Source organism: Gallus gallus, chromosome 9 (genome assembly GCF_016699485.2).
Source record: "Gallus gallus isolate bGalGal1 chromosome 9, bGalGal1.mat.broiler.GRCg7b, whole genome shotgun sequence".
NCBI classification, from domain to species: Eukaryota; Metazoa; Chordata; class Aves; order Galliformes; family Phasianidae; genus Gallus; species Gallus gallus.
In genome coordinates this window covers 15,032,504-15,047,518 of record NC_052540.1, presented here as the reverse complement: position 1 = coordinate 15,047,518, position 15,015 = coordinate 15,032,504, and the positions used below count along the sequence as shown (strand labels likewise).

Sequence of the window (15,015 nt, the reverse complement as noted above, 5' to 3'; positions counted from 1 at the left end):
CAGGAAGGCTGGTGCATAAAAAATACCTGCTGCTGGGAGAGCTGTCATAAGCACCATCTGACTCACCTGGAATTGAGGGGATGCTGCTGCTGTCTAAAAGCAGGAGGAGGTGACAGTGCCGTGCCCAAAGGCTCCAGTAGTGTTTGAGGAATGTCTGTGATTCGTTTTGGCCCTTCTGTTACTAGATGGAATGGACGGGCGTCCATTTGCTTCCTTCACATATGATTTTACACTGAATTTCAGCCTTAGCCTAGGAGGAGAGACTCCTGTTCTCTTAGCACGTGGCCAACATTTACACCTGTGGTTTATTAAACACTAAAGACAGCTGCTTTTCTTCTGTATGCAAACAGTGAACTTTAAGGCCTGATTCCACAGGGTATGTGTGCGCATGCTTAAACATAAGCACACAATTAAGAGTTCTTTGGAAGAAGGATTTGGGAATTGTAATAAAAAGTGAGATTAGAGACTGTTAAGATTAGAGGACTAATGGCATCAGCGGAGTAGGAGCATAAGGATATTCGGTGGTCTGCTCTGTAATCCTGTAGTTTTGGTAGTTGTAGTTTGTGTAATTCGTTTTGGTCCTTATTCCTCAGACTGGATTGAAACCTCTGAGTAAACGGAATTCTTCTGGGAAAACGCAGCTGATAAAAAATACAAATCCTAAAGGCTGATCCTCACTTATCTGTAGCATTCTTGAAAAGCAGCACGCTCTCCCACGTTAGGCAGTGTGTGGTTGTAGCTGTTCTGCACAGCAGTGTGAAGCTGGGATTGAAGGTTGAGCAGTTCGGATCTGAAGCTTCTCTGGGTCTGCAGCAGAGGTGTAAGTCTGAATGGTTCTGGGCTTTCAGCTCTGCCTTCTCTTTGTCATTTATCCTGTAGGACAATCCTTACTTCCAGGTGATTGTTGAGATCCTGTTTGCACCTGGCACGCAGTGAATTGTTCTTGATGCTACGTTTCTTTTACCAAAAAGAACTGACAAAGATGATGAAAGACCTCATCCAGGGGCGGTTATGAACATTAAGCTTGCTTTTATTATGAGAGATAAGAGTGCAGCAGCTCCAGAGGTTTCAGAATGGTGTAGACAGCGAGGAGCAGAATGAAAAATAGACCGGTCTGTAGTGGGAGAAATGGCACCCACTGTTCTCTGCAGCCTTTCAGATATTCAAAAAGTGCTAAAGATTACAGCATACAAATAATAATCTGGGAGAGTGGGCCAGAGCTCCTTTAACTCCATATTCCTTTAATGATTAGTTTTGCTTGTACTCGTCCCCTTCCTTCAAGGGGATTCTTAATTACCACTGTGGTAATGCATGGGAATCCTTGCAATGCTAAAACATTTAAAGATAAGTATATATGTTTTGACTTGTTCGAAGGAAACGATGTCTGTGACAGATAGGAAAGGGAAGGAGTTTCTGCTCTGAGATCAGAGGCATTCAAGACAACAGAAATTGGATTTAGAAATGCACGAACCATTTCCCTTCATCAGGCTAAGCAAAGTAGGTCTGTGAGGAAGTTAATTCATGTCAAGTATATAAAGCAAGTCAAATTCCAGCTACTACAAAGCTTTTATGTAAGACTTTGCTGACCCAATAGGTGGTGGAATATAAATAGATCAACAGTACTCCCTTCCTTCAGCTGTTCTACCTAATCCTTCCTTGCCTTCGGGATTGAAGAGTATTTGATCTCTGGAGTCTTAAATCAGACATTGTTTCCTACAAAAAATCCCCCAAAAGTCAGGCGAATGAACATTTAATGGCTGAGGAGTGTTCTTGTGATTTCAGAATGAGAAACAGAATTAAGGATATACTGTACTTCTTCCTTTTTGTCCTTAATACACATTAAGTTCACAAAGCTGTGACCTCAGGCCCTGCAGTTGCTCTCTGTAGCTGCTCCTGCCAGGTGGCTTTGGCACGAGCCTCTCCGAAAAGAGCAGTTGTGTTAAACCTGTACTCATTTGCTTTCTCCTTTGCAGCAATACTCAGAATGCCCCCTTCATCCTGCCCGCAGGTCTCTGCTGCAGCTTGAAAGATGGAGCACGTTTTATTTTTAGTAACAACATCTCTCATGCTGGGATGGAAGAATCTTAAACCAATTAAACACATTAGAAGATAACTGTGTGTGTGTGGGTTTGGTTCAAGATCTCCATTTTCTTCACTCTGGGCTATGTCCTAGCACCAGCCTTTCTGTCCGAGCTGACAGAAATAGTGTGATAAGCTGCTAACTGGGTAAGCAGCACAGCTGCAGCTTTGTCAGGTGTTCTCTTGCCAAAAAATCACTTGTGATGAGTTTTGCCCTCTCCCCCCCCCCCTTTTTTTTTTAATTCCATTGCAGTTAAGTTTTATAAATGATTTCAGCTTTGACCTAGGAAATTGTATGCAGCTTTCTGTTTCTTTTAAAAGGTTTGTTTATTTTTAAAGAGTGAATCTCCTGCATTTGAAGCTCTTTTTCCAGTAGAAGAGGATTGTGTGCGTGTTTGAGATGTGATGATCTTTTCTTCCCTTTTAATAGTGTTTAGTTACAGGGAAAAAAACTTGTGAGCTGGCTGAGTGTAGCAGAGAAGGCTCCGGGGAGACCTCGCTGCAGCCTTCCAGTCCATGAGGGAGTTTATAAGCAGAAGGGAGAGTGACTTTTTACATGGCCTAATGGTGGTAGGACAAGGGGGAATGGCTTTAATCTAAAAGAGGGGAGATTTCAGTTAGTTGTTAGGAGGAAATTCTTTACTCAGACGGCAGTGAGGCACTGGTGCTGCTGCCCAGAGCTGTGCTTCCCCAGCCCTGGAGGGGCTCAGGGCCAGGTTGGAGGGGGCTTTGGCAACCTGGACTAATGGGAGGTGTCCCTACCCACAGCAGGGGGTAGGAACTGGGTGGTCCTTAAGGTCTTTTCCAACCCAAGCCCTTCTTACAATCTGCTGCTCAGTTTGGCACTGCACAGCCTACAGCCAGACCTGGGAGCTCCTGACTCGCACTGATACCGATAGTTAACAAATAGCAAGGATATACATCTGAAGGGGCTCATTTTTTAAATACAATGTAGGGTTTGGGTAATCAAGTGCCCAATTTACTGAATTACTGTACTGCTAATAGTCAAGTCTGTTTACATCTCAGGGTGTTGTGAAGATAAATGAATCTGTCAGTGAGATGCTCAGATTGTCTCATTTGTTATTTTTCTCTCGTACATGGCATGTGATAGATGGCATACTGCTTTCTATGCAAATAGCTTCACCCTGGCTAGTTCTTGTGTTCATCTGTGGGAAGATGTATCTAAAAATGGTGGCTTTTTTTATGTTTTTGACATCTTAAATTACAGTTGAGGCGGTTCCATCCTGCAGCTTGTGTTGGCTGGGGTCCTGGATTTTTCCAGCCAGAACCACACGAAGTGCCCAGCCCCTGTGCAGGTTCTTTCTGCCATGATACTGCTGCTCATTTTCTCTCTGACTTGCTGCCTATAGCCCCATCTCCCTTGCTTTGTTACCTGGGGAGGGATTTCAACTTGTTAGCTTTCTGCCAGGAGATGAGGGCAGCATGTGGGGCCCTCCAGGGCTGATGCTCTCCACCTTCTCCTTGTTTTCCTATGGATCAAATGGCAGATAGCAAATACATCTTCTGGAACAAGTCAAGCTACATACGTGCACAGAGTGGGGGACAAGGGGTTGGAGAACCACAATGAATGGTTCCTCGTGCCATTCCTACAGCAGCCATCTCCCCTTCTGCTCTCTGCATGCAGAATTTTAAAACAAATGTGACCCTGGAACACAGAATTTGCTGAAGCATCCGTTTCTTCCCAGGAGCTCCAGAAAGAAAATTGATCGATATATGAAGAGTCTGTGTGAGCCTGCCCAGAAACAGTGTGTGTTAGAGAATGAAGTCCATACACAAATCTCACAGCTCTTCCCTGTACCTCACTCAAGTGAGCAGCAGAGCAGGGGTTGTGATAGGGCCATAGGGCTGAGCTCTGTGTCCCTGTTCAGAAGAGCATTGCAGGTGTGCAGGCACCTTACTCTGATGTGGAAATACCTGAGCTACCAGGTCAACAGCAGAACAACCTTTGATATTAAGATTTATAAACTCCAAAAGCACAAGTGTGATTGGTATTATTCTCTTTTTCTGTAATGTCATATAGGAAGCACTTCTTTTTCTAGCACTTTTCAAATGCTGGAGAGGAGCATTTGCTTGTGTGGAATAATCTGTTATTGTTAGCAATGTTCCTGCTTCTCTGCGCCACGGTGACATTGCCTCTATCCTTTGGAAGAGACAAAAATTGATAACTGAGGTTGACAAGCTTCAGTCTAAGTGGAATCGGAATCTGTGCCTCTGCAGCTCTCATTGCATACATTCTGGTCAGGGGTTGGTTGGTTCATTTATTTGCTCCATGACTTTTTTCCTTGGCCTCCTGCAAACCAGAAGACATTACTGAAACTCAGCTGGAGTAGCCTATATTAGAGCTGCACCAAGAATTCCAGGTGCTTCTGCATTTGGGGACACGTTTCGGGTAGCTTGTTTTCCTTAATTGCTTCCCAATCAGAAATTGGATGAATCTTCGGGATGCAGAAACTGGGAAAATCCTCTGGCAAGGAACAGAAGATTTGTCTGTACCTGGAGTGGAGCATGAAGGTATGGCCGTACGGTGCCTTTGGGGCTGGGTGGCACTGTACCTCTTGGTCATCAGACCTGCTGGCATGCTGTGCTTTGAGGGACACCTGGAACATGTGGAGAAGGATGGGAATGAATCAGTGTCTGGCAAAAGGGACAAGTTAAACAATGCTAAGCCAGAACCTTGGCTGGTTAAAGAATGAGCAGCTCACCTCAATCAGAGGAGCTTGGGGAATTAATTAAAGCATATTCTGGCATGAGATTAATGTCCATTGTACAAGGAATTGGTCAGACCTTATCTGGCCTGCAGTTCAGTCATCCATCTTCTAGATAGGTGACTGCAAACTTGACCAGGTGCAGAGAACAGCTATTAGAAAAAGCCACTGGAAAGGTTAAGGATGAGGGGATGGTCTTCCTTAGGAAGAGAGAGGGGGAAAAGCCATTCCCATATAGCTTAGCAAGGAAAGAAGGCTGAGATGGATAGAGATACAAAGGTAAAATGAGCTTAAAATAAGTCAATGAAAATGTTCCGCTTGATGTTATAAATATCAACGCAGATCTCTTAGATCAGGAGTTTAAAGGCTACATAGTCCTACTTTTATTAAAAGTAACCTTTTCTTTTGTAGTTTTACAATATTAAAGCAAACCTGCTCATCAAGAAATGCAATTACTAAATTGCAGAATAGTTGAATAAGTCATTTTACACTTAACTGCAGAGGGCTGTTTATGCACAACAGGCTGCAGTCTGTACCTGTGAGGGCAGTAAAGAATGGTGCCGTGCAGATTTCCAAGCTGAAAAAAAGACAAAAAATAATCAGAGTGCTTTTAAATTTACAACTCTTCCTTGGCACTTTCAGTTTTGGCAAACCATGGGCTGTGTAGCTTTCCCTGAGATAGGACGGTAGCTTGCATTCCCTCACCCTCCTGCTCTCTCGACTGGTCTCATATCAAGGTCCTACTCCATTAAGCTGTTTTACATTAGCTGGATTTGCCTGGGGTTTGATAGACTCTTACTTTTATTAAACAGCAGCCTGCTGTCTGCTCAGGAACATTTTGGTAGCTTTTCCATTTAGGAACAGTTTGGCATATAAAGCGCATACCAGCTGTATTCCCTCCCTGCCTTATTTCTAATACATTTACATGAAAGAAACATTTTCTGATACACAGGAAGGATTATGTACAATCACACCGCTGATGTACAGTGGGCTTTGGAGATTTTTAATATATTCTCCTGATTTGGACCTTTCAGCAAATTAATATCTGCTGCAAAGTGCCCCTTCTCTTACCTCTTTGCCTGCAAAAAAAGCCATATGAAATATAGGTATGGTTTGCTACTGGTATCGGTGTCTCACCACTGCAAGAGCCTGGGTATCTTGGATCACTGATTACTTTCTCTCTTAAACTGTCTATTAAATTCTGAAACAGACTTTTCTGCCTGTGGCTGTGTACCTGGCTGAAACTGCTGCTGGGCTGAGAAGCAGCTCTTCGTGGTTTACTGGGGGCACACGGTCTGAAAGGGAAGAAGAAGTGAGAAAGACTAACACTCAGTGTACAGAGCAGCCCTTTGGCTGCTCAGTTCCTAAAGCAGAAACTCAAGTTGCATCTCATGTTTTGGCTTGAAGAACCGTGTTTTTTAGCAGTAGACAGCTAAGAGCTAGGAGTCTGAGCGAGCGGTGCTGCACTCCTGGCTCTGGGCAAGGTACTTCACCTGTTTGCATCTCGGATTTCACTCTCACAAATGTAAAAACAAAGCAGGGGGAGCCCTTTGTGTTTGTATTCCTCCTGCTACCGTGATCTCCTACTGCACTGATCAGTATTTCAGAGTATACTGTAATAGCACCTGGGTTTGTTTGATTGTGTCCAAATAATGGTTGTTTATCTGTTTGACAGCTCGAGTTCCTAAAAAAATCCTGAAGTGCAAAGCAGTGTCTCGGGAGTTAAACTTTTCCTCAGCAGAGCAAATGGAAAAATTCCGACTGGAACAGAAAGTTTATTTCAAAGGGCAGTGTTTAGAAGGTACGCATCTGCAGCGCGGGGAGGGATCCGGCGTGGGGGATCAGAGGAGCTCAAGTGGGTCGGACACAGAAATTTTAATTTTTCAGAGTAACCCTGAAGCATTCATCTTATCAGGACTAATGGGCCACAGTATTAGGGATAGCATTTCATAAGTGTATTAACACTTTGTTATGTAAGCCAAAAATCTGGGTAATCACGCTGCGGGGCACAAATCCACCGCAGGCTGCCTGAGGCTAGGAACCAGGTTATTTCAGTGTCATCCGTGCTGGGCACCTGTGCTGGGCACCATCTTCCTCAGCAGCACCTCATGCTGCCTTGAGTCAGGCTGCAGGTTGGGCCACAGGAGCTCTGCTTTTCTTTGGTTACAGCAGTGCCACTGCCAGTTGTCTGCACGCCTCCACGCAGCACCACTCATCTCATCTCCCTGGCTGCAGCATCAATCTTAATCTGGGGGGAGGGAGGGCAGATAAACATCGACCTCGTTGTCTTTGGGGTAACTCTTGGTCTGAACTGGATCTGGGGGATGGCTGCAAGAGGGGAATGTGGTTTCCCTGTTCCTTATTAGGTGTGATGGAATTTCCCTTGAATGTCAAGGAAGCGGCATGCCTTCATCATTTCTGTCAGCTGCTACAGAAAGGAGTATCAGCAGTAAGAGGAGGGAAGGGTTTGGTGCAGCACCAAGTAATTTAAATGTAAAACATTGGCAGTAGAGTTAGGGTAGTTCAGGGAGTTTCCCAGCCTGTCAGGTGAAAAGCAAAAGAACCGTTTGTCGTTTTAATTCTTTCAAATGCCTCTGAATCTTGTTTTTACTTTGCAGAATGGTTCTTTGAATTTGGTTTTGTGATTCCTAACTCCACAAACACTTGGCAGTCCTTGATAGAGGCAGCACCTGAATCACAGATGATGTCAGCTAACGTTTTAACGTGAGTGCCTTGGGCTTACGGAATCTGAGAGCAGCTGTGACATTTCCTTGGGGGCCACAGTGGGAATGGAGAGGGAGCTGCTACCAACTGAGTCACCCTCACCGCTGTTAGCCACTGAGAAACAAAAGGGGCTAAGCCAACCTCGTTACCTTTTGTCCCATAGGTCCCATTTGCATTAATATTGCAATAAAAGTTTGGAGAAACTGGAACTGATCCCTCATTAGAGCTGCTTTCATATTTTGAAAGGTGATCTGCAAAAGGGTTTTAAAATGCTTTACAACTTAGTACCCCTTACATACACATGGGCTCATAAAATAAAAAGGTGTTTGGTCCATTCTCAGATGCAGCTATTGGTAAGTAAATGGGAGCTGCTCTAATGTCTGTTTCATCACTACCATTTTCCAGGCTTTGTGTCTTATACATCGGAGTATAAGCTATACATTTAGTCATATGCAGTTGTATCAGGGGATAAAACACCTTTAACAGCCGTTTTACTGCAGTCCATAATGGGATTCACACACTTCCCTCATAAACACCTAGTCCTCACCAGAGTCTGCACGTCAATTGAGTAGGTCAGAACGACGTGTGCTGGGCACTGCTCTGAATGTGAATGGCAGGGCACAGCCTTTGTTTGGATGAAGGAAAAGGCTCCTAGAGGAAAGCCCCAGGGAAGCTGTAATCACTGATGAAGGGCCTCCCTCCCTGCTGCGGCTGATGCAGTGCTAGATGGGTGCTGGCAAGCACACAAGGAGCAGATTGCCAGCAGAGACAGAAGGCTGTGGGAATCCTTGTGCCAACACGAGGCAGATAGGGAGCAGCTAGTCTCACTGCAAGGTCACCGTGTCCTCTGGAAGACCTCCCTCTCCTGCATTTTCCCTCTCATTCCATCTGGAGGAAAGCCAGTCGCATAGAGAAGGCACTGGGATGGGAACCACCAGCATTGCTTTCTATTCACAGCACGTTTCAAAGAGATAGCAGGTTCAGAAGACAGTATTAGCATTAGGTTAGTGCTTCATGGCACTGCCTGCTCAGAAGTCTGTAGGTGCCGCACATGCCCTTGGCTCACAGAGCTGGTGGCTCCCAGTCTGTACAGGTGGTACCAATTTAGGAATAGAGTAAAGAAACACCAGACAAGTTGGCATTGACTGTGTCAGGACATCGCGTCATTTGCATGACTTTGAGTCTTGAGGGTCCCATTCTCAAGTGACACTGAGGATTTTCCAGTGTCCTGTTCTTTCCCTGAAGTCTGTCCGCTTGCAGTGGGCAGTGCTTCTCTCCTGAAGTCATTCTGCAAGAGAATAGTTAGCCCAAGCAGATCCAAAGAGGTTTTGTGGCCCAAAGAAGTTAGATGTTTCTTTTTCTGCTGCTAAAACATGGAGAGCCCCTCTCCTTCTAATACTCCTGAAGACTCCGTGTTTGTCTTAGTGCTTTTTGTCACACCCAAATCTAAATTGCCATTGCAGTTTGAGTAAACTGCGCTCATATATTTGAGTTAAAGCATGTCTTGGGGGAAAGGATGCATTAAGTTGGTTGTAGTCACTTGCTCAGCACTAGAAGACAGAGAGACAGCATATAAAAATGAAATTGCATTGTCTTTCAGATTCACTGAAGAGAAGGGGGGGGGGAGGGGGGGGGTAGAAGTGAGCCTGCATGGGGCTGAGCCCAGGAAGGGGACAGTATTGTAGGGCTGGTGGGAGCTGCTCCACGTGGGAATGCGGTGGAGGGATCCTTCAGCCCCAGTGGGCGCAGGGCTGGGACACAGCACTCCCTGCACCTGGCTCGGAGCTCTTGCTGGTAGAGCAGGGGTGGACATCAGCCCAGGCTTGTGGCAGCACAGAAAGGGACAGTTGGTTTCTGCTGTGCATTCTTCTAACGGCCTCTTCTTTCTCCCCTTTTCTTTCCACAGCGGTAATGTTATTATAGAAACCAAATTCTATGATGACGACCTTCTTGTAAGCACTTCCAGAGTGAGACTTTTCTACGTTTGAGATGGGGCTTTTTGGAGCTGTTTTAGTTTTCCTCCATGCAGTTCTTGGTGCAGAACCTCCTGACTATCCAGTGGAAGACACTCCTGTAGGCGGTGACCCTGGGGACCACCTCAACGTGGGTTGTGACCTTTGCCCATCGGTTATTTTGCTTTCTTCTCTGACCAGACCCAACCAAACCCTCAGAGACAGCACCATCTGCTCAGCGGTGCGTTGGGGAACAGAGGCTGTCTCTGAAAACGGGCCAACGATGGTCATGCAGAACCAATACTGTAAATTATGTTAGTTTCCTCCTTTGTACTTCTATGGATCCTGTTAAAAAACCTCCCATTCCACTCACACCAAACTCAACGCGTTTCCTTTTTGAGGCATTAAGTTAACCTTTTCGTTTTCTCATGTTGTAGGTTTTTATCCTTTCACTGGATTTCTGTGTAACCGGTCCACGCTTCCTCTTACCCTGAACTTGTAAAATAGACTGTGATATCACCTAATGTAATTAAAACAAATTTCTCAATTAAAACATTCCTACCGTCCAAAGAAGGGAAGCAATGTTGATTCTGTGTGTTCTTCTTTCCACTACAGGAATGCCTGGCAGCGCACTCTGTTACCACTCACACCAGCAGCAGAACAGGGCTCTGCAGTTGTAGCCAGTGTGACTCTTGGGAAGAGTTTATCTTCGGCCTCTGCTCACAACCACCACTTTACGATCACTCGATGCCTGGCTCAGCCCATCCTGTGCTCACGCTTGAGATTTTCAGGAGAGATGCAGGGAATTGAAGCGCATCATTTCCGATCCCAAATTCAGCCATTCAGTGCGTGGGTGGGAGGTAAAAGCCCAATTCTCCTGGCTGAGTCGAAAGCGGGATCATTAATCGCTATGAGAAGAGCGTTATTATTGTTACACAGCAGCTCTCTCAATGACACCTCGCTGAGGGATGACATCCAGCAATAGCGGTGTTCCTGCCAAAGAGGAGAGGCAAAAGGTATCAAAATAATGTATTAATGAAAGGTTGGGAGGATTGGAGCAGGTACTCCGAGCCCCCATCCCGCTGTCCGTGGCAGTGCTGCAGCACTGCCGCCCTCCAGTGGCTCTATGGGAAGCAGCTCGCGGCTGCTGCTGCCCTGCGATCAACCTATCCCTCCTCCCCAGTGCCTCCCCTCTGCCATCTCTGCCCGTTCCTAGGACTGCAAATTGGCAGCAGAGGGAGAAGTGAGATTGGAAGGGGCGAGAGCAGAGCGCGTGGAATAGGCACGGAGGGGCCCACAGACTGGGAGGCATCCGCTGAGCTGCTGGGATGGGCTTTGGCCACCACGCTGTGAGCTGCGACCAAGGGCATGGGAATGCAGTGTCCTTTGTCCTCCCCAGCTCAGGGGAGCTGATGCCATCAGAGGATGGTGATGCTGCTGGCAGGCCCTGAGCGGGGTCCTTGCCCCAAAGAGCACCATGGGGATACCCCAAGCACAGCCCATGGGGTGCTCATATCACCGCTGCCCAGTGACCCAGTGACCCCTGCGTGAAGGGAAAGTGATGGAAGTGGAAAGCGACACCGCTTCCTCCTTTTTGTCTAAAACAAAGTTCCCACTTGGGAACTCCCAGCATCTGCAGCGCAGGGATGCACCCACACTTGAGAATGGCTGCACAGCTGGGGGGGGCACTTTGGGGGTGGGGAGGGGGGGGAGGTCAGGATCCAAGGAGGTGAGGATCCCCTCACCACGGCCCTTCCACAGCTCAAACGCAGGTGCAGCCCAAGCCTCCCAGCGCTGCGCTGCAGCCATCAGCATCCAACCTGCAGCGGGAACCGGCCGGATTCGGCAGCAGCCGCCATGCAGGCAATGCCAGCTGCCAGCGCCGGCTTTCCTCGGCTCATTGTTCACAGCTGGGGTGGTTTGGCTGCCAAAGCTCCCGTGGAGGAGGCGAGCGCCTTCCGGCCGCCGGCAATCACACGGCGGTTGTTTCTGTGGGTGCCGCGGGGCACGGAACGTGCTGGAGAGGCGGCCCCCCACGTGGCAGGGCTGCAGGGCGAAGGCAGGGGGTGGCACGGGAGGAGGGCAGTGCACAGCAGGCTCTGGGCTGCAGGCCGTTCGGTTTCCGGGCCGTCGCACCCACCGCACTCACAAAGGCACGGGCATGGTTTACGGCCCCTTAACGGCGCACAGATCTGCTGCAAAGGGGGATCCCAACTGTGGGTGCATCGGGATCTCATCCCCACACTGCACCCAGGTGTTAGGAGCGAGGGGCCGGCTGCTTCCCCATGCCTTCCACCTGCCCAGCTGCTGCCTCAGGGCTCTCAGCTGCTGGCATTCTGCCCCAGAGCTGCCCTGCCCAATAACACACGGATGGGCGAGCAGAGCCTCCCTGATGCGGTTAATTGTCTGATTCAGAGGGTTATGGGTGAACAAAAGGCACACAAACAGCCCAGGGCCACGTTATGCTCAGTGCTTGCTTTGCTACTCTTACCCTCTGTGGCAGCTGGCACAGGCTGGGGAGGTTTGGGTCCCTCTGTCTTCTTTCGAGGCAGGGAAATCCCACTCCTGGGCAGTCTGTGGGAAGAGCCAGCAACACCTTGTATCGTTTGGGGAGGGGGCTGCCCAGTGACTTGGTGCAGCTCGGCAGCCAAAGGCCTTGCTTTCAACCCAATGTGCCCGAAGTCCACCTGACGGAAACCTCCGACTGCTGGACCCTCGGCGAGGCAGGACTTGGGTGCAGCCCGTGTTTGGGCTCGGCACTCACATGGGCAGGGTGCATGATCCTGTCCAGGCGCTGGGGATGTCTGCACCCTTTATGCATCCCAGCATCCTTGCAGAGGTCTCCAAGCACAGAGCAGGGGCACCCAGTGGCACCAAGTCCCCTCCTGGCCAGGAGACACCCTATAGGGTGCTAAGGATGCCTGGTGTGGGATTTAGGCAAGAAAACCCCGTGGTTCTGAGGCTGCTGTCAGTGGGACGTGGCCATACCAAACACTCACCTATCCCAGTCCTCAGCTCACCAGCGCAGAGCCACCCACATCCCCGGTCTCAGTGGCACAGCCTCAGCACGACCCAAGGGACACCATCCAGCACGTCCTGTCCCCACGGTGCTGCAGTAACCTCCGTGGGAGCTCCAGGGTGTCCGGCTTCCCCGGGCAGCAGCACTAGATGGTGCTGCAACACTGCAATAAACACAGCAGTATTTCCCCAGACTGTGCAATGTACACACAGTGCTGGTGGCCCAGGGCTGTACCTCACCGTGCACTGTGGTGGCACTGCGGCCAGGAGCCTGGGACAGACAGCAGAGGGACGGCCATCCGTCACCCTGGGGGTGGATGTGCCCCACACTCTGCCCTTATGCTGGGCACGAGGAAAGCAGAGCCCATCACGGCCTATCGTGCATCAGCACAGCAGCCTTGGGACAGCAGCTGTCCCCCATCATGGGAGCTACAGGGAGAGTTGCACCAGGGTTTGGCTCTCCAGGGGTAGCACGTGTTATGGGTTGTCCTCCTCAGGGGCGTGCTCCAGCCCTGCACCCAGCTCGCTGGCTTAGGGCATGAGGGCATCACCCTGCCCGCCTCCTTGCCCCACGGAACGTGGCCACGACTCTCCCAGGGGCACACAGAGCCCAGGGAGCCACAGCACTCCCTGTACCTGTGGGAAGAAGAGCTCAGCTCCAGCTGGGCATAAGGAGGGGCGGCAGCAGGAGAAGCACATCTTGCTGGGTTTCATTGCTGAAGGATCGTGGCTGGGCAGGAAGATGCCACAGTGGGAGCAGGAGAAGGGCTGTCACGCTCAGAAGGCCACAAGGATGAGACAGGGACCAGACCCCATCTGTTGGCTCTTCAGTATGGGCTGGGCTCTCCTGTCTGTAAACCACGTTCAAGGTACATCTTTGCTAATTGGGATGGGCCAGGACCAGCCACAGCCCCAGACCTCAGCCCCCTCCAAGGGGCTCCTTTACAGGGGCACCTCACACTCGGGCCAAGCAGCACGAAGGAACAGCTCTGCACGCTGATGTGTGCCAGCAACACCCCAAAACACCTCCTGGTTTGGTGACCTTGAGCAGTCGTACTGGAGGCTGTCCCACTCACCCAAGTCAAAGCAGATGCCTGCAATGCATTGGCCCCAGCACAGACCACACCAGCGACCTCAGCCCACTTCCATCCGGAGCCCAGGCTCTGCAGTCCCACAGGCTCTGTGCCAAGCCCTCGGGTGCTCCAGGTTCCACAGAGGTTCTCAAGATGCAGCAAGAGGAGGTCAGAAGGTCTGGATGAGGCAGAACGATGGCTACACTGGCACCCAGGAGGAGCAGACAGAGCAGGTCCTGACCTGCAATGGGCAGAGCTGGGGATGGCCCTATGGGCGCAGTCCCCACCCAGCCAACCTGCAGGCTGTGAGCTCACAGAGTCCATGGCAGCACTACCTGTGGTGCAGTCACCCCCACAGGTGGGCACAGCCCTGCAATCCTCACAGGCTCACACCGGGCAGCCTGCAGCAATCCTCATGTCCCCAGCTGTGTGGTCCTCAGCACCCGTGGCCTCCAGCACCACTCCATGTCCAGCAGGGCTCACATTGCTCCCAACACACAGAGCCCCTGGGTGCAGTTCTTCTGAGCAGAGTGAAGACAGAAGACAGCAAGAGGCCCAGACAGAGCAGTGCAGGTCAGCCTGCCACACAGACCATGCCCAGCCTACCTCAAAAACACCTTCAGCCAGAAGGACTCACAACACAGCCCCCAAAGCAACAGCACCACTGAGGGCAGGCTGAGGCCCCCAGCTTTATACCCTTCAGTGGGGCAGGGCTGCCCTGATTGGCTGGCACTGCTGACTGATGATGGCACCGGATTGGCTGGGAGCAGCCAGCCGTCCCTGTGATTGGTGGGCAGCTGCTATGGGAGGCAAGGACAGGTGGCAGCGTGTGGTTGGTTGGGGCACAGCAAACAGCAGCCTGGGATTGGCCAGAGCTGGGTGCTGCTTGATTGGCATTGGTGGAGGGAACGATGGAGGCAGCAGATACAGGCAGGACAGGTGGCAGCGTGCGATTGGCCGCTGGGCTGCCCAGGTGAGCAGGGATTGGCTGCAGTCGAGCAGCTGTGTCCCCCCGCGGTGACCATGCACTGAGCTGTGGCCGGTCTCAGCCTGGAGCTGCAGCAGCGCTGCCCAACGGGCTCTGAGGATGGGGACTGCCAGTCGCAGCTGTGAGTGCGGTACCCAGGGCAGGAACCTGCGGGCTCCCTGCGGGCTCTGGGGCCTCACCCTGCACCTGTGTGAGGAGTACAGCAGGCAGAAGGCTGAAGTCGGTGGATCTGGAGCTGCGGGCTGCACCACCCTATAGTGCCTATTCTCAGCTTCTGGGTGCAGAGCAGAGCTGCAGCATCACGGTGACGTGGATCCCGCCCCCAGCAGCCCCTGTACTGCGGGCACTGTTTGAATAATTTGCTTTGCAAAGCAGCCAGCACCCATTTTGACCATGCACAGGGCAGGGCTGTGCAACGGATCGCCCAGCGACACAGCGCCGTTGGTCCTGCACTG

General features: G+C 50.3%; 1 protein-coding gene and 1 long non-coding RNA gene across 3 annotated transcripts in view; one reads left to right on the top strand and one right to left on the bottom strand.

The window, feature by feature from the left end:
• Positions 1–10,059, top strand: part of PDE6D (phosphodiesterase 6D) — a 30,255-nt gene extending 20,196 nt beyond the window's left edge. The window contains exons 2-5 of one of the 2 annotated variants that reach the window (XM_015291499.4): positions 4,523–4,611; positions 6,481–6,606; positions 7,424–7,529; positions 9,436–10,059. In XM_015291499.4, the coding sequence (XP_015146985.1) occupies positions 4,523–4,611; positions 6,481–6,606; positions 7,424–7,529; positions 9,436–9,517 (403 nt within the window). In that variant the 3' untranslated portion in view covers positions 9,518–10,059. Of the gene's footprint in view, positions 1–4,120; positions 4,612–6,480; positions 6,607–7,423; positions 7,530–9,435 lie in introns of both variants that reach the window. The other variant, XM_046898824.1, reaches the window with a different exon arrangement.
• Positions 9,815–14,238, bottom strand: LOC121111472. Its single transcript, XR_005862139.2, has 2 exons — positions 11,973–14,238; positions 9,815–10,474 (listed from the first exon to the last, which is right to left on the bottom strand). It is a non-coding gene; the product is annotated as an uncharacterized LOC121111472 (long non-coding RNA).
• Between the last annotated feature and the right edge of the window lie 777 nt (positions 14,239–15,015).